The sequence below is a fragment of the Lissotriton helveticus genome, chromosome 1_1 (assembly GCF_964261635.1).
Source record: "Lissotriton helveticus chromosome 1_1, aLisHel1.1, whole genome shotgun sequence".
Lineage (NCBI taxonomy): Eukaryota > Metazoa > Chordata > Amphibia > Caudata > Salamandridae > Lissotriton > Lissotriton helveticus.
Window position 1 is genome coordinate 585,792,938 of NC_136057.1, and position 26,722 is coordinate 585,819,659.

Sequence of the window (26,722 nt, forward strand, 5' to 3'; positions counted from 1 at the left end):
ATGCGATATGGATGAACTGGTCAGGCAAATTTGCCTATGCTTTTCCACCAGCACCGTTGATACCGCTAGTAGCATGCAAACTGCGCCAACACTCAATGACGCTAATCCTAGTTGCTCCAACATGGGCGAGGCAACCGTGGTACACCACGTTCCTAGAACTTTCCGTGGTGCCTCATCAAAGAATAAAACTAACGCCCAGTCTCTTAACCCAGAGCCATGGAGACATTCAGCACCCAGATCCACTGCAGATGAACCTTGCAATCTGGCTCCTGAAGTCATAGAGTTTGGCTACCTAAACTTACCTCCTGACTGCATGCACAATATCAAAGAGGCAAGAAGACCTACCACAAGAGCATGCTATGCGGCAAAGTGGAAACGTTTTGTCATTTACTGTAACAACAATGACATAAACCCACTCGACGCATCAACTCAAAATATCATATGCTATCTTTTGCACCTACATCGCTGCAATCTGGCATATACGTCCATAAGAATACACTTAGCTGCCATAGCAGCTTACCTTCAGAACAGGCAACACCTTTCCCTATTCAGAGTGCCTGCAATTAAAGCATTCATGGAGGAACTCAAACGAGTAATCCCCCAAAACACCCACCTTCACCAGTCTGGAACCTAAACATCGTTTTAACCAGACTAATGGGACCACCTTTTGAGCCTCTACACTCATGTGAAATACAATTTTTAACATGGAGGGTGGCGTTCCTCGTAGCAATTACTTCGCTTAGAAGAGTTAGTGAGCTGCAAGCTCTAACTATTCAAGAGCCCTTCTTCCAAATCCACGCTAATAGGGTCGTGCTTAGTACAAACCCTAAATTCATGCCAAAAGTGGTGTCCCATTTCCACATCAATCAAACAATAGAACTGCCAGTGTTCTTCCCAAATCCACAGTCAGTACCTGAAAGGGCCCTGCACACACTAGATGTTAAAAGGGCTCTCCTATATTACATAGACAGAACAAAAGTTCTCCAGTATTAGGGGTGTCTTTCATAGATTCACATGCCTGAATCATTCCCCGTCGTCGGAGTGGGAGTCCCACGGTACATAAAAAAGTAATAGTATGCCAAAAATATATAGCAAATACCAGTTATACCAAACCAGGAAGTAAAGTAGCCCCAGCTACAGTAGAAAAAACTTCCACATTAGTGACTATCCCTGTCATTTCGTATAGCCCAAACTGCAGCCAATCAGGCGACAGCGCCCACCAGAATGTTCTCCCCTGAGGCTCAAGCTGTCAGATTTTTTACCGCACGTCGTGTGAAGGGAGTGTCCCTGAGCTCTGCTCAGTTTCTTCATTTATATTAAAAAATGTTCTTCATATTTCACAGTTTTGTGATGTCTTCTTACATGAAGTCTATTTGTTGACCCTGTGTCACTTGTGGAAAGCTGAGACCGTTTCCGGTTATCTTCACGAATATATGGATCATTTTCTCTGCCTGTCGCTGACATGGTAGGATGAGAAGGGGATGTTCTTGTGATTTGGCTCTACCCCCCTTCTGATGTGGGAGGATTTTCTTTATTTATATGGCACCTTAATGTTGCAGTGATGTTTTTGGCTTTACTTCACCAGCTGAGGTTGCTTCAAAAGTAAAGGGTCTTTGACCTAATCTGAGTCTGACTCCCACATCTACACCCACGAGATTTACTCTCAGGCGTTTAGACTCGTTCTGCGCACTTTTCTTCTAAAAACGTGCCAGCTGGTTGACAAGACGCTCTTTGTATTCTACGACGACAATCTCTGCCGTCACTGGTGCTCTACGGTGTCACAGGGCTACAGGATCCTGTTGACAGTGCCCTCTTATGCACTGGTTGTAAGTCGCAGGGAGCCGCGCAACCGACAAAGAGCTTCGTCGACAAACAGCCTCATCATCGAGTGCAATTTTGCCTCGTCGATGGTGAGCCTCGTCGACGACGAGTTTAGCCTCGTCAAGGAAAAGCCTTGTCGACGGTGCGGGTGGTATCGTCGACGGAAAGCATCGTCGACGACGAGGGAGCTTCGTCGACGACGGGCCTCATCGACGACGAGGGAGCTCCGTCGACGACGAGCCTCGTCGACGGTGCAGGGTGTCCCTCGTCGACGGTGAAGAGCAATCGTCGACGGTGAAGAGCAATCGTCGACGGTGAGGTGCCTCGTCGACGGTGAAGAGCCTCGTTGATGTTCGAGAGCCTCTTCAGCTGACATAGTCAACTGAAAGCTTTGGCGACGGTTGGCTCAATACCAGTGGGCCACTGACAGTGGCCCTTTTGACATGTAGTCCATCGGCAGTTGGCCATTGGCAGTGGGCCCAGCATCTCTTGGCTGTCAACAGTGGACCTATAAACAGTGCAATTGGGGCCATTAACAGTGGGCACATCGGCAGTTGGTCCGCAGGCTTTAGGTCCGTGAACAGTTGGCCCATTGACAACAGTTCAGCTTAGTCAATAGCAGGCTCGTCGACGACCTTCTAAGTCGACAAAATACTCTGTTCATCAATCATCCTCAGTGATGGTGAGTTTTATTGTTGAACGTTGGCCAAGTTAAGGACCAGTTTCGTTGACGACAAGAAGTACGTCTACGGAGGGTTTGTAGACTGACAGCGTCAGCAGTCACGTCCATAGTAGTTTAAGGCTGCAACAGTTTTCCTATGTGGACACTGAGGGTCACGTTTTTTGGTTGACCTCTTTGATGCTGGACCCAGTCCATGGTTAGGTTCGTCGAAGCTTGATCCAGTTGGGTTTATGTACAGTGTTCCTTTAGCCTACTTATTAGTCGTAGCCTCCTTTCAGCAAGATCCTCCGGAAGGAGTGATGTCTTTATACTCGACGCCATATTTTCTTGGAATGGCTTAAGACTTAGCCAGACTCTTAGCCTCGGTTTCTTTGGGATCCCATGTCCTGTCCTTTGACGAGATCTTGCATGAATCTTTATTATTCTATCCTCCGGCGGATGTTGGCGGATTTACCCTCCTCATGTAAGGAACGGTGACGCGCTTTCGTCAAGCTCTTGTCACCAGGATAGAGGCGGAAGGTTTTTTCTCTTTAAATTTTAGATTGGCAGAGATTTTGAGCTCTGCTTAAGCCAAAGATCGGTGCTGGTGGCTCTCTCGAGCCTCAAGCACATATTTCCAACGCCAGACATTTCAACTCGCTTGTCTTGTCTCTCAACTTCAATCAGACCCATTTTTTGCACGGGCGGCCAAGAGACATCCTCGCAGCTCTGCTTCTTCTTTGGCGTCTACTTTCTCACGACAGAGAAGGTCAATGCTTCGTATTGTTTGGGAGAAGAAGTTGTCTACAAGAGCTGCACCCACAGTTCAGCAGGCCATCTTTTAGCTCTCTTAACAAGATCAATTTTTGACATAGGGGCACAGAATGTGCGTATCCATGAATACCCCTAAACTGACGCTTCTAGAATCTTTAACAAAAAGGATGGAAGGAGGTCATCAACAAAACACCGTGCAGTGCAGCAGTATTGTGTTGCGGAGTTAGGGTTGGAAGAACCCTTGGTTCTTCGCCCACAAGTTCAAACTGAGATAATGAACGTACCTTTTTATAGATGTTCCTTCTGGGCCATCATATTGGCCAGACAATACCGTGCCTTCGGTTCTCTACAGTACGGGGATCAACCCTTTCGTGGTGCCCGAGGACAGTTTTCACATTTTATTCCAAGAAGTTCCACCCAGTATCCGGTATACAACTGTATTATTCGACTCTAAATCGTATACAGGAAGTTGTTTTCCCAGGAAACTACGACTTACTTTAGAGCCCATCCTTAGTCCATTCCAAGTGGGATAAGGGTGGAATATCTCTGGGATTTAATTTGGTCACCGATGCCATTTGTCTGTTGGGAATTCTAATTGTGATGTCAAAAGGACATGCTCTAGAATTTGGCAATTTTTTTTCTGCTACGCCTTCATGGTGACCGCTTTCACCTCATCTGCGCGAGTCATTCACAAATTGACTTATGGATACATCAGGGACCGTCGGAGTGGTTCTGAATCTAATACGGAGTTAGGTTTTTCCTCTTAGTTCCTCATCAACTAGCTGGTCAGAAATGTAGCGCCGGATTTTTGTCATCTCTGCGCAAAATTTTTCAAATGTTGTACCTCAAGAAGGTTTTTCAAATATTACTGCCAGAGGACTTGACAAGTGCACTCGACCTCCAGAGTGTCAAGGTTCAGGTGCCAATCCTTCCACAGCATGGGACGTGGCTGCTCTTTACTCTAAGTTATAATCATTTTCTATCACAGGCCTATCTTTTTGTGACTCTCGGTCCACTCCACGTGATTCTTATCTAGATTCTGGCAGCCTATCTGTGTCTGCAATACATACGCATTCATCATTTCTGAGACAAGTTTATTTAAGAAGGATCACTCTTCTTAATAAGCAATCCAGTACATCCAGACTTTGCAGTCACTGTTTCAATGCCTGGTTTTTATCAATATACCATGTCAAGTCCCAATTATTCCTAGTTACGACACAGAATTTTCTAGGAACAGCAATCAATGCAAATCCAGCAAGGGTGTTTTGTCTCTTACGAATGAGAAGCCTGCAGCTCTTACTTGATGTTTCTTTTACGTACATTACAGTCTATTTCATTAGATTCTCGAAATTTCAACTGGCCATGACCTCCACCTGCATCCTGTTGGTTTCCTTCTGCACAGGATAAAGCTGCTAAAGCAACTGCATAAGCAGTGGTTTCAGGTCTCTGATTCATTTGAAGATCTCATTACAATCACTCCTCGATGCGAGAGGTTTTTTCTTGGGTGAATCCAAGACAGAAATTTGTACACAAGGTGTGATTTTTCCTTCAAAAAGTATCAAATTGCACAATCACCATAGACGCATCCCTCGGGAATTAGGGAGCACTCTTTTAGGGGCTGAAGGTCTACGGGAAATGGAGCCCTCAAATAAGGGGCTTGGTACATCATTCTGCTGAGCGAAGGGCCATCTTCCTTGCCCTCCAATTTTGTTGCGCAATAATTTCAAGGAGACAACTGTATTGTGGCGCATAGACAATACAACTGGTATGCACTATGTCACTAAACACAAAGGGCTAGATCAGCTCTGTTGCCTCAGGAAGCCTGTGATCTATGGGCATGAGCGATACAACGCACACTCACCTTTCTGGCGATTGCATGTTCCCGGTACAAGAAACAGTCTGGCAGGCACTCTCAGCAGGACGACAATTTCCACTCTCGAGTGAGTTTTTCTTCCACGGACGGTGGATTCAATTTTCGGCAGAGGGGTGCATCCAGATCTGGTCTTTTCGCGACCAAGAGGAACAGCACATACTGGTTCTTTTCAAGTTGGCATCCCCACAAGGATTTACAGGGAAATGCGTTTGTCGTCCAACTGATCTCAATCTGCTTCAGTTTTCCACCGATACCTTTGGGTCTCAAAGTTCTGCGGAAGAACAAGATAGAGTGGTGTCGAGGGTTCCTCTTTACCCCTGTTGGCTTCGCCACAACTGGTTTACTGAGTTTCTCTTTTTTCCAGTCGGAGTGCGAACCAATTCGGTCGTGTCCACCTCCGGATCTATTTTTCTTCCAGAGCGGCCAGGTTTATCAACCGGAAACCGCCATCTTTGAGGTCAGCGGCCTGGCCCCTGAGTACCTTTGGTTCGCCCATCTAAACATCCATGCGGTTTGCAAGGAAGTGTTAGCCATAACAGGGACACGGTCTCAAATGGAAATGTTTTTGCGGTATCTGATATTGTTCGGCTGGACTTCATCCCTTTACTCCTAAAACAGAAAGGATCTTCCAGTTTTTTTCATTTAGCTGGCAAGTTCAGGATTGCCTCATGCAACTCTAATAGTTGTTTACTGGCAGCAGTTCCAGATGCCGACGAGATGGGGCCACATCTTTTTATTCTTCAAAAAATATAAATCAATCCTTCAAAGGAATTTTCAGAATGTTTTTTTCTACGCCAGTTCATCCATTACCATCGAAACATCTCAATGTGGTAATAGCGCAGTTCATGTGCTATCCTTTGAACCTATCATCAGTGATGATCTAAAAAGACTTACTTGAAAGGTGTCATTTTCTTTTTATTGGCTTTGACATTCTTCTATTAGAGTCAGTTAGGTTCAGGTTTTATCGGTTCTTCAGCCCTTTCATACAGTTCAATATGACTCTGTGGTGGTTCGCGTTACTCCGGAATTCATACTTTTGCAGCGTGAATCTTTCTGGATTCACTATGCTGTGCATTATTCCGCGGTCTTGTGGTTGGGTCCGGATTCGTAGTCTTTTCTTTGTTTTTTTTTTTTTTTTTCTCTTTGCCCAGGTGGGCGTCGGCGTCACACCCCCTTTGGGTGTATTTCCGGTGACGTCGGCATGCTTCCTGCGGAAGCTCCCACTCTTGGGCGCCATCTTCAGATTCTTTTTTTCCGCGGTCGGGTCTGGATCGTTCCCGTTTGGGCTCCAGACATTTTTGGAGAAAGAAGAAAGAAAAATACAGAAAAGACGAGGAGAAGTCATCTGAAGACTCCAGGGGACTTCACCGACGAAAGACAAGCAAAGATAAGGCGTTTTCCATCCAGATCTTCGACGACCGTCGACGAACACGCGACCAGAGAGGCCCTGGACGCTCGAGGATGGACAACACGCCGTTCAAGTTCTGCCGTAACTGCCACCACAAGTACGCGCAGAAGGACCAGCACCCGGTATGCAACCTTTGCCTACCGGTGGACCACGAAAGCGGAGACTGCAACGCCTGTTCCGCCTTCACCCCGAAGACCCTTCGTGTGAGAGAGAGGCAGAGGGTAGCACACGCCGCCCTGCAGGGGAAGGCCCCGACCCCGTCGCTCTACGAGCTGGGGATGTCCTCCGAGGAAGAAGACAACGCTGCCGCCGAAGACGACAGCTACACGGTCGTAGAGACCGATTACACGAAGACTTCTGACAAGGTAGGAGACTCTTCGGCCCCCAAGAACCCGAGAGACTCTGAGTCTCGAAAAATCGAGGGCAAGACCCCGAAAGCGCCGACGCCAAAAAAGGCGGCGTCCGCGACTACTCCCAGGCCCAGCGGATCCTCAGAGAAGGAGTCCCCGGCGCCGAGAGCTGCTGATCAGCAGAAGACGTCGAAAATCGTCCCCGAAAAGGATCGATCGACGAGGGAGAAAGACCCGAAACTGTCGACGACGACCAGAGACCCGATATCCGGTTCGACGTCGAAAACTTCGACTCCGAGAGGCACGGCGACGAGCCATCCGTCGAAGAGAGCGGCGGAACCATCCGACGCGGAACACGCGGCCGAGATGGAAAAGAAAAGAAGGCGCCTCGAGGCAGAAATGGAGAACTTCATGCAGCGGAAAAAAGATTTCGACGCAAGGATGAAGGCCTTCACGATCCCTCACAAGACCAAGCCACCAGTGCTGGAGGCGGTCGAGGAGGAAGAAGAAGAGGTCGCCGAAGTCACCGAGCAAGACCAGGACGTCGAGGTGTTCGACGACCAGGAGGAGTACGAGAATCCCCACGAGAGCTACAGCTATGGGGAGGAAGATGAGGGCAGGACAGACACAGAGTCGGCGCCCTATGACCTTCAGGAGGTAGATTACATCGATGTCGACACCGACAGCCCGGAGGAGGTGGTCGACACCTACCCCTCGAGGCCCTCGCCGCCGGACGACATCGGGGCCTACAACGCGGTGATACAATCTGCCGCAGCAGCTTTCAAGCTCAAGCTCGACGAAGAGAAGCAGAAAGCAGACTTCCTTCTGGAAACATTGCTCCCAACACAAACGAGGAGCCAGTTCCTCCCGATGCTCGAGAGCGTCTTGGCTCAGGGGAAGGAAGCTTTCAGGGAGCCCGCAACATGCAAGGCAGTAACTCCCAGAACTGAGAAGAAGTACAAGCATGCCGCAAAGGACCCGGCCTACATTCAGGGCACGGTCTCCGCAGACTCCATTATCACGGCCACAGCAAGGAGGAGGGCTAACGTACCCACTACCTCGGGCCCGCCACCGGATAAAGAGAGCAAAAGGATGGATCTGGTGGGCAGAAGGATCGAACGGAATGCCGCGACCCACTGGCGCATGGCTAATTCCAACGCCCTGGTAAACAGACACATGTACCAAATCATGGAGGGACTGGGGCAGTTGGTGAAGGACTTGCCCCAGGATGCCAAGCAGAAAGCCGAAAAGCTAATTGAAGAGGGGAAGAATGCTGCAAATTCTTGCCTTAAGACGGCCCTGGATGGGGCAGACACCGCCAGCAGGCTCATGATGATGGGCGTCACGGAAAGGAGACACGCCTGGCTCAGGATATCCGGTTTCAAACCGGAGGTGCAACACAGCATCCTGAACACACCATTCAACGGCAGTACGCTTTTCGGACAAACAGTTGATGAGCAACTCAGCCAACTTAAGAAGGATAACGAAACAGCAAGATCCATGGGAGCATTGCAGTTCAGAGGGAACAAGAGGGGCACCCCGTCACGGAGGCCCGGCGGAAGAGGCGGAAACCAGCCAGGTACATCACACCAGGCTTTCCAGCAAACGCACCAGGCAGACTCGCAGGGTCAGCAGGGCCATCAGAAACAGCCCTGGCAGTACCAACAAAGAGGCCAGTCCTTTCGAGGGAGAAATGGACGGGGACAAAATAGAAGAGGGGGCCAGCAGCCCACCTCCAAGTGACTTCAAAAAAATCCGTGTGCCCACCCACAAAAAAGATCCCAGGGGGCAGCACGTACAGATGGGTCAAGACAAACTAGACACCTACGACCACAGGACACCAGTGGGAGGAAGATTAAGATTCCACCTCCAGGAGTGGAGAGGAATCACATCAGACAAATGGATCCTCAACATTATCCAATTCGGATACTGCATAGAGTTGGAGGCGAGGCCAACAAACAGAAAACCAAGAAGAAAGCCGCTAGCAAGCAAGCAGCTGCAGTGCCTTCAGGAAGAAGCAAAAGAACTCCTGCAGAAGCAGGCCATAGAAAGGGTACCCTTCAAGGAAAGAAACACAGGAGTATACTCAACATACTTCCTGGTACCAAAAGTAGACGAGACAATGAGGCCCATTCTCGATTTACGGTTCGTGAACAAATTCATAAGAACGCAAAAATTCAAAATGACCTCCCTGCAAGAGGTGCTCCCACAGTTGCAGACCGGGGACTTCATGGTCACTATAGACCTCAAAGACGCATACCTGCACATCCCAATGAACAGGAAGCACAAGCACATGCTCAGGTTCACCGTCGGAGAAAGCCACTACCAGTTCACGACACTGGCCTTCGGTCTAAAATCGGCACCAAGAGTTTTCACAAAGTGCCTCGCAGCAGTCGCAGCGCACCTAAGAAGGCAGGGAATACATGTATACCCTTACCTGGACGACTGGCTGGTGAAAGCAAACTCATACCAGAAATGCAAGCTGCACGCACATACAGTGACCAGCACGCTCATAAACCTGGGGTTCTCCATCCATTGGAAGAAATCATCAATGGAGCCGGAACAAGTGAAGATCTTCCTGGGAGCACAGATCAACACCTTACAGGGCAAGGTGTTCCCCAGCGAGAAGAGGGCGAGGGCGCTGGTGAAGGAAACTCGCCTCTACCGGAAGGGACAAGCTCGGACAGTGAGGACGGCGAGCAAGATCATGGGGATGATGGCATCATGCATCCACCTGGTACCGAATGTACGACTCCACATGAGACCCATTCAAGAATGGCTACAGGAGCAATGGTCACAAGCTACAGGCAGTTGGGAGGATCTAGTGGTTGTAACGCACGCAGTGCAGAAGGAGATGACATGGTGGACCATGGAGAACATAGCAAGGGGAAAGCCTCTAACGCCCCCAACGCCAACAGTGACCATCACCACAGACGCATCCCTGAAGGGATGGGGCGCTCACATGGAGGAGCTCAAGGTGAGGGGACTGTGGACACCGACGGATGCCACAAAGCACATCAATTACTTAGAATTGAAGACAATCTTCCTTGCACTGAAGGCCTTTCAAACAAGACTGTACAAGCACAGGGTATTGATACAAACAGACAACACCACTGCGATGTTCTACATCAACAAGCAGGGGGGCACACAGTCCGCACCGCTTTCAACGCTGGCGCAGGAGATATGGAGATGGGCCATCCCTCTCAAGATAGACCTGCTAGCCATACACCTACCAGGGAAGGACAACATACAAGCCGATTGGCTCAGCAGGCAGACATCGGCATCCCACGAGTGGGAGCTCAATGCTCAGGAGACAAGATACCTGTTCGACAGGTGGGGGACACCATCGGTGGGCCTGTTTGCCACACGCCAGAATGCAAAATGCCAAAACTTCGCATCCAGGCAGCCCGAGGAGGGGACACTGGGGAATGCCCTATGGATAGATTGGTCAAGGACATTTGCCTACGCCTTTCCCCCGATACCACTGATGCACAGAGTACTGAGCAAGTGCAGAGCGAGCAACATGACACTGATACTGGTCGCACCGCAGTGGGCGAGGCAGACCTGGTACTCGCAGATCATGGAGATGACACAGTGTGCACCCCACAGATTCAGCAGGAGGAAAGATCTACTGTCCATGCAGAACGGAGAGGTACTGCATCCAGAGCCAGAGAGCATGAGCCTAGTAGCGTGGCTCCTGAGGACATAGAGTTCGCACATTTGAGACTACCAGAAAGCACCCTGAGGGTACTTCGGGAGGCACGAAGGCCCAGCACTCGAAAGTGCTACGTTGCGAAATGGAAAAGATTCACAATATGGTGCAGACAGGAAAGACTCCACAATAAGATGAAGAGGGACTCCACAGTGCTAAGGTACCTGACGCACTTACTGGAGAAGAACCTTAGCTCATCCTCGTTAAGAGTTCACTTGGCAGCGATAGTAGCCTACACAAGGGGAGAAACGTGCAGGAGCTTCTTCACATCACAGGTGGTGAAGAGATTCCTAGAAGGAGCGAAAAGGATCGCACCACCCAAGCGGGTGCCGCCACCTGCATGGAACTTGAACACAGTCCTAACGGAACTCATGAAAGAGCCCTTTGAACCACTTCACAAGGCCTCCCTAAAGATGCTAACTATGAAAACAGCCTTCCTGGTTGCGATAACGTCCTTACGCAGAGTAAGCGAGCTTCAAGCGCTGACGCTACAAGAACCATACATACAAATACACAACGATAGAGTTGTGATGAGGACTGACCCACACTTCATGCCGAAGGTGGTATCCAATTTTCACATGAACCAGTCTATACAGATACCGAGTTTTTTCCAAAAACCCACAACCAGCGCAGAGAGAGCTCTGCACACCCTGGACGCCAGAAGGGCAGTCATGCACTACATTGAAAGGACAAAGGGGCACAGGAAAACGAAACAGTTTTTTGTGTCCTTCGCAAACAGCTTCATGGGCAAAGCAGTAACCAAAAGGACCATTGCACGATGGATCGCACAAACAATCCAACTCTGCCACAAACGGGCAGGACAGGAACTGGCTGAGGGGACACGTGCCCACTCCACCAGGAAGAAGGGCGCTACAATAGCCTTCCTGGCTAACACACCCATAGAGGACATATGCCTGGCGGCAACATGGGCTTCGGTGCACACGTTCACGAAGCACTACTGTGTGGACATACAAATGAACAAGGAAGCTCAAGTGGGACAGAAGGTGCTACAGCACATATTCAACACCCAACGCTCATCTTCCACCCAGCCGCCACAGAGATGAGAAACCGCTACAAAATCTATGCACAGCATAGTGAATCCAGAAAGATTCACGCTGCAAAACGAATAGTTTTCTTACCTGTCGGTGTAGTTTTGCAGCTTGAAGATCTTTCTGGATTCACTAGCGAACCCACCCACCTCCGCCAGAAAGATGAGGCTGGAGAGAGAAGAGGTGGTTAACTAAAGAATAGACTTTGAAAATACAAAGCGGTAAATACAAACTAAGAAGAACATTGCCATTACTTCGGAAACGAAAGAAACACGGAAAAAAAGAACCCGAAGATGGCGCCCAAGAGTGGGAGCTTCCGCAGGAAGCATGCCGACGTCACCGGAAATACACCCAAAGGGGGTGTGACGCCGACGCCCACCTGGGCAAAGAGAAAAAAAAAAAAAAAAACAAAGAAAAGACTACGAATCCGGACCCAACCACAAGACCGCGGAATAATGCACAGCATAGTGAATCCAGAAAGATCTTCAAGCTGCAAAACTACACCGACAGGTAAGAAAACTATTCGTTACAGTGCCTCCGGAATTTCTTTCGGAACGAGCCTGTAAATTTAAAGGCATCTTTGCCTCCACCACTATCAACAAAGGGGTTTTGCATACACTTGATATTAGGAGAGGTTTCAAATGTTCTATTTACAAGGGATAGTTCGGTTTCGCAGATCCGATCAATTATTTATTATCTAGGGTATGATTAGTTAAAACCCAACAGGATCTTGGCGAACAGTTGCATTATGGATCTCTGCTCCGATCGATTTTTTGCCATGCACAAGTTGGACAGCTTTGCTAGCAGCCCCTAGAGCGCACTCTACCAGGGCAAGGTCTTCCTCAACTGCTTTGTTTGCTGGAGTTCTTCTCCAGCACATCGGCAGAGCGGCAACCTAGGTTAGCAGGCATGCTTTCACCAATCACTACTGTTAGTTGCAGCCAGTGAGACCGATGTTTCCATGTGTCAAGCAGTTCTATGTAATCTTTTCAACTAAGGTGAGCCTCTGTTCCCACCTCCTTTTTTCCTGCAGTCAGACGCTTATGATACCGCTTTCAGTGTGAACATTCTTCACTAGATGCATTTTATCATGCTTCGGGCTATGTTAATGCATTTTATATATTTCATGATAATGTGCACAGTTTTACAAGCTGGGTTACTATGGCGTCTGCCTAGCAAGGATATTTACTGCTATCTACTCTGATTCAGGCATGTGAATCTATGAAAGACACCCCTAATACTGGAGAAGAACAATAGTTACTTACCTGTAATCTGTGGTTCTCCAGTATTGGTGTCTTTCATAGATTCACGTGCACCCGCCCACCTCCCCTTCAGAGGCTCTTAGGATACATTGGTCTACTATCACTCCGTGTGAGAAAATCTGACAGCCTGAGCCTCTGGGGAGAACCTTCTGGTGGGCGCTGTCGCCTGATTGGCTGCAGTTTGGGCTATACGAAATGACAGGGATAGTCACTAATGTGGAAGTTTTTTCTACTGTAGCTGGGGCTACTTTACTTCCTGGTTTGGTATAACTGGTATTTGCTATATATTTTTGGCATACTATTACTTTTTTATGTACCGTGGGACTCCCACTCCGACGACAGGGAATGATTCAGCCATGTGAATCTATGAAAGACACCAATACTGGAGAACCACAGATTACAGGTAAGTAACTATTGTTCATTTCAGGAAAACAAAACAGTTGTTCGTTGCTTTTTCACCACAACACAAAGGCAACCCCATTTCCAAATCTGGGTTAGCAAGATGGATTGTTAAATGCATTCAAATATGTTATCTTAAGGCAAAACGCACTTTCACAGTTCCCCCAAGAGCGCATTCAACACGCAAAATGGGGACATCCATGGCTTTCCTAGGAAACATTCCTCTAGAGGAAATATGTAAGGCAGCCACATGGTCCACCATACATACTTTCACAAAACACTATTGTGTAGATGTACATTCCAAACAGCAAGCTGCTGTAGGACAGGCTGTTCTAAAAATTCTGTTTCAGACTGCTGCAGCTGGCACAGGTAGCCACCGCTAAGGGAGAAACTGCTATACATTCTATGCACAGATATGAATTCAGCAGCCCACATGCCTCGAACGGAATATGCTACTTACCAGTATGCATCTGTTCTTGGCATGTAGGGCTGCTGACATTCATATCGCCCACCCTCCTCCCCGGTGCCTGTCACAGCTGTAGCATTCATTCTAACTCTCACTTTCTTGCATGGACGTCTCTTACTGTACAACACTCCACCACTGCCACAATGGCAAAAAACAATCTAAAATGGAGAGGATGCTCATGCGCACTGTAGTCCAGGGGAGGAGCCACCTATCTCGTGATACTTCGAAGACTCTTCCAGGACAACAATGTGCAATCATCCGGACCCAAAACTAGGCGGCGATCTATGCACAGATATGAATGTCAGCAGCCCTACATGCCAAGAACAGATGCATACTGGTAAGTAGCATATTCCTTTAAGTCAGGTCTGCGTTATAAAAGTATATGAAACCCAGAGCAAAGCCTTTGTAAATCTGGCCCTTAGTTTGCCTATACTTTGTCACTTTTTTAAGCAAGCTCACACCTTACCCACACAAGAATTTGCAATGGAATAGGTCTTGCATTTGTCAGAGTTTGAGCTATTGGCATTGTAAATGAGAATGCCTTTTATTTGTGTGCTTTAAAAACCTGCAAGCGGTGCATAAACACGCACTTTGTACTTACAGACCTTGCTTACGTGAAGCAAGGGTGGCAGTAAAATAGGCGCAGTTACTGCCCCCTTGCTTCTCTTAAGCAGCGACTAGAAGTACAAAGTGCGTATTAATGCTTGCAGGATTTCAAAACACATAAATAAAAGGCATTGTCATTTACAACTCAAATAGCTAAAACTCTCGCAAATGCGAGACCTAGTGCATTGCGAATGTTTGTTTTGCTAGCCAAGCTTTCCAGTGGAGATCTCTATGGTCTTACGCTGGGCCCAGGTTTGATCTGTACCAATTATGGGACTAGGTTCAGCCACACAAGTGGGGCACCATTTTTATCAAGAGAAGTGTGCGAGCGCTGGGTGGTAGAATCCTGGCAGCTTTTAGAATTTTCTCTCACTGAAAAGTGAGGAAAATCTGTGTTTTTAGCCAGAAATGTGAAGTTTACAGGTCATTATGTGAAGAAGGCATAGTGAACGGACACATGTCCCACTACCCTGAACTCCTCAGGGTGTCCAGTTTTCTGAAATGTTAGGGGTTAGTGGGTGTCCTTGGGTGGTGGCTAAGCCCAGTCCAAACACTGTAATTAACCATAATCATCAAAGGAGGTCGTTTTCTCTATGAATTTTGCCGGCTCTACTTTGCGTTTTGGGGCTTTTCGTGTCGTTGGTGGTAGGCCAACCCACACAAGTCGGATACCTTTTTTATCGAGAGAAGTTTGAGACTATAGAATAGCATAGCATTTGTTATCAATTGACGTTTTTTCAGTTTTTGGCTTCTAAATGTCAGCCAAAAGAAAGAACACATTTAGTAAAATACCCTCCGAATTTCATTATGCATAAGCCCAATTCACATGTGTACAAATAACCTCTGTTCCTAAACTCATTATCTTGCGTATATTTAAAAGATACATAGGTTTACACTATACCCACTTTTTATTCATTAGCTTTTATTACATGAATTGCTTTTTGGTCAGTACACAATGAAATATCATTATAAGCTGCATCGTTACAAGCTGCAGCTGAGTTGTCTTTGGGTATCTTGTATTTTTGAACATCCAACAAACACTATTTGTCCCTGCAACCAGACAGGTCTGGTGGATGTAATGATACGTAATTTCACCATCGGAGAAAAAATTCAATATTCCCCCCCCCCCCTTTTTTTTTATTCAGCTATTTCATTTGGAAAACCATGAGGAATGACCACTTGCTGAATTGAACATTTTGATTACCGTTCCAAAAGAAAAGCTTTCCAGGTTCTCCCATGCATTTCACACCTGCTTCAACCACAAACTGAAAGTATTAGAAACCACAAAGAATGGGAAAAGGAGACTACCATTGTTGCTTGTTCTTGAACGATGAGAATATGATGATCTTAGCACAGCAAACCTTATTGTTGAAAATTGTATACTTACTTACACAGCATGTTTTTTCCTCAAAGAACCTTTTGCTACACTTTGCCTATTTTCTCAGAACCCTCCAAGAGAATCCACTAACCCTGGGTACCTTTAGAATCACAAATATGGGGGAAATAAGGAGGCAAATCTATGACTGTGCGATGTGCCCTAACATCACAATAAGGTATTGCGAGGTACGGGGTTAACACCAGAATGTTATCTTTCATTGATTCACATGACCCTTTCTCCTCTGCAGTGAAGCAATCTAGAAGTAGCACATTTATGCCTGGAACATCTTACCATAGCTTTTGACAATTGAGATTCAACATGTTCACCACAATTCGGCAGTAAAAGGGCATAAAGAATTAGGTGGTTAGGCTTCTTAAAGTATTGCATTAAAAATGCCTGCATTTATTACTGTTAAATATACCAAGGACTTCCACCCAACAATGGATACAAATGTAAACATTTGTGAATATATGGAGAAGTATAGTTACAGGATGGTAACTTATGGTAGTGATGCATTCACTGATCAAGCTTTGTTTTCCTTTGGCAACAGGCTTCTCATTTCTTCTGGGGCATGTGGGCATTGATTCAAGCAAAGTATTCCACCATTGACTTTGACTTCCTGGGGTAAGTTGTTTTAAATGTAATTTGACGTTTTTAAAGTAAGATGGTTAAGGAAGTTATAATGTTGTATTATTTGTCGTGGTTCTCCCAACAATTCCTATAGTGAGAAGTACTTTTGATCAATAAAAAGCATCATTGGGCTTTTCATAAGTTCAAATGCTTGAAATGTTCCCCATCGCCAGACCGGGAACCCCTGGTAAAGCATCTAATACAGCAGTGTAACCTTTACCCTCTAGAAAACTGACATTTTATAGACTATGACCTATTCACATCATTAATAATGAACAAAATTACAGCCAATCAGAGCCCTCCATCCCCAACTATTCCCTTGCCAGAAGCTTCAGACTGTCAGATTTTCTACTGTATGTTACAGCAGAAGAACCTTTGGGAGGAAGCTCTCCAAAAGAAGAATTTCTTCTTTTTTTCAGAAAGAGCACATCTTTCAGCACCCTGTCTGAGCTGGGCCAGAGAAATCTTTCTTCAGGGCATGCAAGATTTGTGGAAAAATGATCTACATGAATGATATACAAAATGCCTCTACTGCATTCATCCCAGCAGTAATCCTAAATAATGGTACATCTGTGATCTTTTTCAGCAAAGACTGTAAAAGATGAGCAATAGAAGGTTGGGGAGAGGGGTTGGCCTAACGGCTAAGGCGCTCGACCTCGGACCTGGGGATCTGGGTTCGAGTCTCGGTAACGACACCAAAAAACCCCTGTGATTCTGGGCAAATCACTTAATCTCCCCGTGCCTAAAATGAAAGTGTGTCCTCATGTAACGTAACTGGTGCTATGTAAAGCGCTCTGATAACTGATTCGGTTCTAGTTCGCGCTATATAAAACTCTGCAAAAAAAACAAAAAAAAAAGGTTAGGGTTTTTTTAAGGAAAAAAAATAAAAAAAACCTCCTTCAAATCAAGCTAAGCAAATTTTGGAGAAGACTTCTAAGCTGGCCTTCTGACCCTCTAAGGGTCAGACATCTGGTCAGCCACTAACTGCTTACTCCACACATGAGTGATATTCCAAGAAAACATTCTTACTTGACTAAAAGAAGGGGAGTCCTAACTGAAAATGTAATGATGAAAAGGCGTAAGATTACTGAGGTTGTCTCTTCATTTGCCCCACTATTGATGAAAAGACCAGTGGACACATCCAAAAGCAGGTGAATGTCAGAACCCTTTCCTTCAGTACATTAGTCTCTGAAGAAAAAGGCAATTGCTACTGTTGTCATCAGTGGTACAGCCTGCGATAACTCCATAAGCAATGTTGAGGAAGTCATTGTCGATAGTGCGGTTGTCCACCAAAGTAGGAACAACTACACAGAAAAATTTCCGAGACCACCATACACGAATTCTTTTCCATCACTGTCTGCATCAGAAAAGAAATTCCAGTCGATGACTAGAAAAAGACTTCTGTCAATGACAACATAGGCACCAAATTGCCCTCCGTCGACTAGGACACTGCAGTTGACGTCCGTAACACTCTGTCGCCTATACCTTATGCGAGAGAAACTTTTACAGAACCTCTGCAGGAAGGGCTCTTGCTACCAGGCAGCTAGAGACTTCAGGTAAACCGCATCACCAGTGCCTGCAACAACACCTTTTCATTCTAGGACAGTGTCCCTGCTACCATTGTTCTCTCCAAATAATATTCTGCAAGATGCTTCTTTGGCCCAGGAAGGAAAAAACCTGTAAGAGTCCAATTTGAATGAAGAGAAGCTTTCTTTAATTAAGAGGATGATCGAGAAAGGGACTCAGGGCCATATGTAGGTAGCCCATTTGCGATCGCTATTAGGGCAGTGTGCTATGTAGCACACAAAAAGCCGCAATTTGCGATTCCTTAAATGCAATGTAGTAAGCACCCAAGTTGTGCGAATTGTGGCTTAAGGAATCGCCAAATACCACCAACTTCAGGTTGGTGGTAAATTGCGATTCCTTTGAAAAATGCACTCTTTGGCATTTTTCAAAGTGCCATGTGGGTCACATACATGCCCTTAGGGCATGTATCTGGGCCAGATGTGCACACTTGTTAATTTCAGGGGTGCAACAGGGTGTCCTATTGACACCCTTGTAACCCTGAAATTGCATTCTCAATTTCCGATTCTCTAATTGAGAATTGCAAAATGAGAATGTCTTCCTATTCATTCCTATGGACCTTCTAGCCCATAGGAATGAATGAGAAAGTATTCCTTATTTGCGATTCGCAAATAAGGAATAATTGGGATTCGCAAAAAAAATTGCTAATCCTACCTACATTTCGTTTTGCCATTCTCTAATTGCGATTACCGAAAAATCGCAATTTGAGAATCTGAAAACAAAAATTACCTACATATGGCCCTCAGAGACTATCTGACCTTCAGACTTCAACATACAGTATGTGGACTCAGAGCAGGAATTCGAAGAATTTAATTCTCCACCTTGCAAGATGCACAAACTGCGTTTGCCTAGACTATTGAGTGAAGAATTCAAAATCCATCAGTGAGATCCGCCTTCCCCAAAGATGGTTATAGTACCTTTACAAATGCTAAATAGCCTGCTGGGTATGTTCAAGGACTCTTTCCACCTTTCAATCCAGGTTTGCTTTAGAAGAGGTATTCACACCTCAACCTCCAATATTTATACCAATTTTGGTGCATCCAAAGCCAGTACGTATACCTACAAAAACCAACACTGGTGAAGACATCATCACCTAAGGGAGATGCCTCTCCCTTAAGGGTAAATGGTGGCACTCGGGTATCCAGTTTAGATGACGACCATCTGGGAGCTACAGGGCCGCTATATGGAAGACAGTTTGGTGACTCCAAGCAGAGATTCAGATTGGTATGTCTTCATAATACCAGAACATGTAAGCCCAGGACCAGTACAAAGAAGTTCTTAGCCGGATGATATAGGAACATTTCTTGTCCTGGTTGAGAAAGTGTCTCATAGTTTTAGACTATCAATTACTTTTGTGGAAAATAAATGCTTTCACATAAGGAACAGCGTCAAGATTGATTTGCATATGGCTGGGTCTGAACTGGGGTGGGGAAGTGAGCTAACGAACGATGATGGATTCATCCCAGATCTGTGATTGGTGGCGAGTGTCTGAAAAGTTGCAGCGCTTCGTCCATCATCCCCTTGTTTTCGCTTTGTACGCCCTAAGTTGGCAAGGTATACCCTTGCTCACTTTGCCACTGGATTCAAGCTAGGCTGGCTGATAAGGTGTTACCCAGAAACTGGTCCCAGGACGATTGTCTGGTCCAGGGAAGACCTGGTTTGGCAGTTCGGACTTGACTGTTCCCATAAGGAACAGGGTCGAGACTGATTTGCATATGGCTGGGTTTGAACTGGGGTGGCGAAGTGTGCTAAAGCATGATAATGGATTCAATCCAGATCTGACTGCGGGTGAGTGTCTGAAATATTTCAGTGCTCCGTAAATCATCTTCTTGTGTTTGCTTAGTACACAATAATACCCTGGATATCAATCTGTCCCCAGGTTCTCTGGGGTCGAGTCCTCCTCCGGGTCTCCCTGATCATTAAAAGAGTCAAACATTGCCTGCCAGATCTCCTGCAGCCCTGTCCTCTTTATGAGCAAGCTGCGTATGTTGTTTTGCCTCTCCCTCCCCCTCCCTAAACACACATTCCGAGACATCTTTCTCGCCACCATACCACCAGTGGAGAAGTGTGGCTCAATGGTTAGAGCGGCAGACCCTGATGCAGAGGTCTGGCCCGGGACCAGGGTTCAATTCCCGCCTCTGCGGGTCTTGAGCTCAATTTCCTCGGACCTGATAATTCTCGCCTCGGTGCCTATTCTAATCATGGGTCCCACTCTGCAACTCTGGGCAATAGCTTGCTTAATCTCCACAACGGCCCCAACAGCGCTGGGATGCCTGGCTTCACCTTGGGGGTGCCCAGGAGTGGGCATTTCACAGGGAAAAGCCAGGACAGCGGTATGCGTACAGCGCCACGACACCTCAGGGTATAAGTGCGCTATACAAGTACCAATTCATTTAATTTCATACCCAATAAGCTTGCCCTGGGTGTCTCAGGGAGTATAATCCAGTAGCATCTTCAATGCGAGGGAATAACCTTTTCCCAAAAGTTGTATATTCTCATACATTGACATGCTAAATGTAGTAACGGGGAGTTGTCTACTCCACAACGAGCACACTGGGCCGACCTAGTGGGGTCAATCCTATGTAGCTGAGACAGCTTTATGTAAGTGCAGTGTAGGCATTGAAAATTCAAAAGTTTAAATCTATGGTTGCTGTATAACTTCATCAAACTGCATGCGTGTTCCCAGCCTGAATCCTCAATGAGTTCCTCTACATGTAATTCCTATGCTGTCTTTGCTATGGGCTATTAGTCATTTCCTTCGGTAAGGCTTTGTAGAATAAAGTATTGAGGTAACGAACCTCTCCCCAATTTGGCAGTCCCCCCAGTGTTGAGGAAGGCGTAGGGGCACCCGGGTACATGCACCATATCTTCCTATTTTGCATACTGTAAACAATTACGCTGCCCCACTGCGAATGTATTGTGCGCCTCTGGAAATGTGATGACCTCACCAGGATAAAAATATCCTGCTACTCGAGATCCGTGTCCCTCCACCTTGCCATAAACATAATGCGAGCCATAGAGTGAAGGGTTCAAGACTCTATAGAGGCAAGTCCCTATCAAAAGGGGCCCTTCTCAATATCTTATTTTCCACCTTATTTGTGCAGTATGTTCTAAAAAATAAGGTATTGAGCTATTGTCTCCTATATTGCCCTTTATGGGACTCTTCTACCTTTTATCTGTATCAGTCAGCCATCAAACAGTATGCTGAAGATGTGCAGCATAATAATACAATTGTATATCCAGTAAGGCCAGACCAACCTCCTCCAGGTCTCTCTTCAATGTGGAGAGCTCCACCGTACAGCCACCGAAAACTGAGTGGGTGGGGGTGGTGTTTCAGTTTGAAAATGCAAACGGCGGGATGGTGGTCTGCTATTCCTTGCAGGCCACCATTCTTGTTTGTAGTACGTCAAAGGGGCCGGATGGCGACCTGCCAAATAAATTTTCATATGCAAGATCGTTCTTATCCCTAGCCACATGCCACCCGGCTGAACTTGAAATTTCGAGATGCAACTATTAGTACAGAGGTTGCATTGCAAAATTAAGGGTTCGCTAGAAAACTGTGGAATGCAGTATACAACCACTTATTTGTGACTTTTCCTTTAATCTATCTGGCTCACAGTTAAATATTTCACCGTTTTATTCTGGGAGATAAAAGTATAAAAATAATTGTTAGTTGAGCAAGCAAAGTTGATGTTTAATCTCTATTGTGTAACATATGTTTATCTTTATTTTCTATAGGTATGCAATAGTTCGCCTTAACCAATACTTCAAAATGAAGCAAGAGGTCACATTGTTAACTATTCCAGAGTAAAGAAAGCTTTCTGCGCTTGCCCTGGGTTGATGAGCAATCCACCTGACTCCTTTCTTGGAAGAGGATTGTACAGCTTAATTTTGATATATTTTGGAATGTTTATTTGGCTGTTTTGCTACAAACCGACCCTCTTGTCCTGAAAACAATACATAATTATTTTGCCCTTTAATGTTCTACGTGGCTGTTGTCGTACAGCAGTAACGCCTTCAGTTTTCTCTATTTTGAAGTGCTCCTAAGGTGCCTTTTAATGGTGCTTTTGTACTTTTGGAGAGACCACAACAAGGTTAAATGAACTAAAAATTTAGTCTTTCTAAAGTCTGAAATAGAGTGACTCGTTCTTTTTTTTTTTTTTTTTTTTTTTTAAGATGAACGTTGGGGATGTACTTCTAAACATATAATTGAGCACTTTGTGTACTTTTGGGGGGAAATTTGACTCCCTTCCTTCGAAGCCTAAGTAGTAGAAATGTCCGGCCCAGACCACAAGGAAAGGTCTTTAAAAAAAGAAAAAGTTGCTCTGAAGAAATTGCCATTCCAGTGTAGGGGAGTCATTGACATTGTAATTTAACATATTTTAAATAATTTATTTATTATAGGTTTAACATAATTCAAGTCCTGCATCTTTCTTTGTTTCTAAATGTTCTTCCAAAGGAAGAATTTGTCTGGTCATCTGTATTTTAACATACTTACTGTTGTGCACATTAAATTTAGATATTTCACTGTCTTTTACTTTACTGTATATGATAATTGTGCATTCAGGATGATGAATGATTATTTTCTCTAAGTACCCCATATTGATACACATGTTTTACATGCGAGTTTGTAAAATAGATTAATTTATTAAACCAGTGTGCAGCTTATGCCTGATCCATTATGCAATTGCTGCAGTATTTGCGCAGTGTATATTTCCAACATAAATTTGACTTTGTGCTGAACTACATGTTAAAAATGTGAACTTCTTTATGACATATCCTATTATTTAGAATAGGTGTGAAACCTTGAATTCTGTGTATATTTTATACTAACTGGAAGGTTTAAAATACCTCAGCATAATGTTTGTTGCAAGGCATCTTATTATTCTTGTCAAAGTTATTCAAATGCCGCACCTCTTAATTGGCCAATCCCTAAATTACTAGTAATGCAATCACAAAATCAACCTAAAAATCTCCATCTAATGTTTTAATCTGCTGAAACGCTATTATAAATGTGTGTTGGCATGGTTAAAGGCACTTTGATTTGTGAAGACATTATAGGGATATAATCCTGTTCAGATTTTTATTGAGCAGAATACTGTTTCGTAAAGTTAAGTTTCCTTGATCAGATTTCATGAGGCTCACTAAATAATTTTCAAATTTTAAATTATTTTTGTGATTATTGAAATGATTAAACTGACAACAGTTTTACATTTGAACAATTTTGAAGTTTACTTATGAGCACTGAGCTAGCTTTCCTGACCAGTTAAGAATGTTGTAAAGTAAACATATCAATGGGTACGTTTAACAGATGTTGCATTGTTAAAGTGAAACTTGCATAACTTTTCAAGCAACTGGCTTCTCGAAGGCCTCGTTTGTATTTATTTGAACAATGTTTACAGTAGTTCATGGTGGTATTGTACACCGATTGGAGAATGGTTTATTTTCACTATTTCATTGTTAACACTGTGAAGACAAGTGGCACAAAGTTTGCGTATTAGATATTGAGAAGCACATCTTGGAAAACATATTCAGTTTGCACTCATGCTTTGAGCAAGCCTAATCCCGTTTTCGATTTGATGTTGGACCACTGCAGCCTGCGTTATACACATTTGTTGAAGAAAAATACAATTGTAAAAAGTATTGGCTGCCGGTGGTGCACAGAAAAATGTTTTGGGGACCATGTTGAATCTTCACTGCACTCAATCAATTGTCCAAACGTTTTTCTATTTTGTTGAAAAAAATACTTCTTTCTTAGTTGACGTGAAAAGCAAAAGTTAGAGTGCAAGTGTCGTTGAGGATGTTTCTGATATAGCACAGCATTTCTTGCTTCTTACTATTTCAATGACTTACTGGGCAAACGTACAATGATATCTAAAACACATCCCTATGACTACGGTTTGCAGTCTTTTTGGTAACTGTTTACTCAGAATGGATGACACTATTTTCCTAATTTTTTGGTATTTTATTTTATAGCTTTGTTTTCCATGGTTTTCAATGAATACACAGCCCCAGAAACGTCACTGTGTGATTCAGCCTTTATGTAGGAATTTTGACTTTAAAAAAAATCCTAAATGACTTGAATGCTACAATTCAAATTTGAAGTTAACAATGTAAATAGAAAATTCGTAGTGGCATTCATGCATGCAGAGAATACACCCATGAATAATAGACCATAGTGGCCTGTTTGCTTTTGTAAAGCAGAACTGAGTAAAGCCTTTTTTCTTCTTTAATGTGTAGCAATTTGTATATACAGCCGTGTAAATTACCATTTGTATATTCATGTGAATTGTAAATTGCCTATGGATTTCTGAATTGCATTGTGTTCTATTCCTTTGTAGAAATGGTTCTATAAAGAAGAAATGAGACTTAGCATCTATTTTCCTGAACTGCAAATACCCATAGTGCAATATTCCAAAGAATGTAATGGTTTTGTATCAGTAGATATACTGCTATCCATAATATATTTTTAATGCTTTTTTTCATGAAAGTAATGTACATGGACCATTCTCTGAAGTCAATAAGTTATTAATCTAGAGTGTGTTGTGCGACATACACATACATAGAATTGCAGAATTTAGTATGCTGTTTATTGTAACTGAGAATGGGGAGAGTCCATGACTCTCAAGAAGTGAAGCCTCAAGGGGGTATTGTGCCCCTCCCCTTCCTAAACAATTATAATAAATAGCTTATTATGGTCTGCACATGTGCATATATGTTTTATGCCAAGACATTTTCATGTGTTTCTTTTTAAAACAAGGTATTTAAGCAAAACCAGAATGTGAGGGGTTACATTTGTGCAGTAAGAAAAGCCACATTGAAGAGACCTTGAGAGCATTATTTTCACATGTAAAGTAATTGTAACATGCAAAAGGTGAGGCAGTATATAATGATTTTATCATGTGGATTGTATGCTACTGTGGTGAAAATGGAATTTGACCTTTGCACTGTTCTAATAAACTTATGAATGTGTTTATTAGTACAGTTGCTCTAAATAGCATGAGTCATTAATCCACATGCATTTTCACTGTGTGTGTATGTATACATACATACACACGCCAAGAGGTTAATTTTATGTCATTGCTACTTTAGTTTTGTCTATCAAATGCTGAAAGACAGTAAACTGATTAATGCACCCAGAGGTTTTCACCATTTTAGAAATTTTATTATGCACCAAAATAAAGTGAAATGACTCAGTGAGGCATTAGGAAAATAAAATGGCAAACATGTCTCTGCGTTCTCTCTTGGTTGACATTGTGTTTATCCTTTCTTTAAGAGAATAGTTTTTTTTCTGTAAGGAGTGCACTTGAATTACAACCAAACTGTGCTTTGAATTAAATAAAAATAAATAAAATACTTAATTATAAATGTCTGTACATACTGTTAAGTCCCCAGTGTAAAACTTGAACAGTGTGAATCTGGTAAAAAAAAAAAGGAACCAACTGATTTGAAAGTTAATAAAGGGGGCTGGGGGAACTAGTATTGACATACCCTTAACCTTGTTTTTTTTTCTGGTAAGGTGCTGGATTGTGTGTCGACTAAAAACATGATAGAAATGTGTTTTGAGTACCCACCTAGATCTTTGCTATATAATGAATACTTGTCTTTCTCTTAAAATCACTTCCTTTCTCCTACCACTGCAGATCAGTTTCCTTAATGCATTAGTATTTTAAGATAATTTGTGTTAATGGTAATTGGTCCTTATTTCATACAGAAGCATAAAAAAGTTCTGCTTGGTTTAGTTTTGTGATGGTCTTTGTTTTGCTCCTCATTTATTGGACACTGAGCTATTCGTTTATCACCATTGAATACAAAATATCGGTCGTCTCATATGTAACCAAAAATATTCTAGTGTGCTTGATGAGCTTGATTTTTACTATCTGCTTTCACCGTGTCTTCTTCTATCCCCAAAGCATCATTGTTATCTATTGTGTTTTTATTCCCTGGATTTTTAAATGCAGTGGCGCTATTTCATTTTGAATGCACACTGCAGACCTCATTATTGCGTCAATTAGCTGACATTTGTTCACATAACTTCTACTTCCAGCGATTATCCAATCTTCTATTGATGATGGTGCCGACATTTTGAAACACTAGGTCTTAGTGAAGAAATTACATCAGGCAGTGAGTGCCCTCCGGCCATATTTGTGTACAGTTGCAGATCGCCCATAAAGCTAAAAGAGCTTCATATCTCTCCCACTTCGAGGAGAGCCCCTGACATATTGGCCTTTGGTTTTCACTGTGTGCAACGCAAAATTGATGCGGTGCAGCCATTCAAGTTGTTATGAATGGTTCGCTCGAGTAGTCAAGCTTCTGGTGCCAGATAGCGTCGCTGATGGTTCAATCCTCCAGTCTGATCAATACTTCCTTGCTAGAACTTAATTCTACATCCAGCACTCCACGATCACCCACCACAGTTGCAAAAATATCCCTCTAACTGTAACTTTGAACTTATCCCATTCATGGGCTGCGTCTTGAAAGTGAATTCAAAATAGTTGTATATTATCTTGAACAGTAGCAGTAAACGCCTAATCTAGCAGCGAACGCTCAAGCTTCCATGTAGGGATAGGGGGAATGTGTCTTTCCACACCAGAGTCTCACTACCAGAGAGTTGTGGTCAGGAGATTGTTTAGCCCCAGTAGTCAGTCCATGTAATCATCGAATAGAAAGAGTATATTTTCAATCCAGCATGAAGCTGTCAGCAAATGTCTTTCAAGGATGATCGGTGCAACCATAAGGCTTAATGTTT

The 26,722-nt window shown here is 44.2% G+C and overlaps 1 protein-coding gene across 2 annotated transcripts in view; it reads left to right on the plus strand.

Moving 5' to 3' along the window:
* ETNK1 (ethanolamine kinase 1) overlaps positions 1-25,204 on the plus strand; it is a 164,128-nt gene extending 138,924 nt beyond the window's left edge. For both annotated transcript variants that reach the window (XM_078674091.1, XM_078674092.1), the window contains 2 exons: positions 16,310-16,383; positions 21,712-25,204. In XM_078674091.1, the coding sequence (XP_078530217.1) occupies positions 16,310-16,383; positions 21,712-21,784 (147 nt within the window). In that variant the 3' untranslated portion in view covers positions 21,785-25,204. The remainder of the gene's footprint in view (positions 1-16,309; positions 16,384-21,711) is intronic.
* Positions 25,205-26,722: the final 1,518 nt, after the last annotated feature.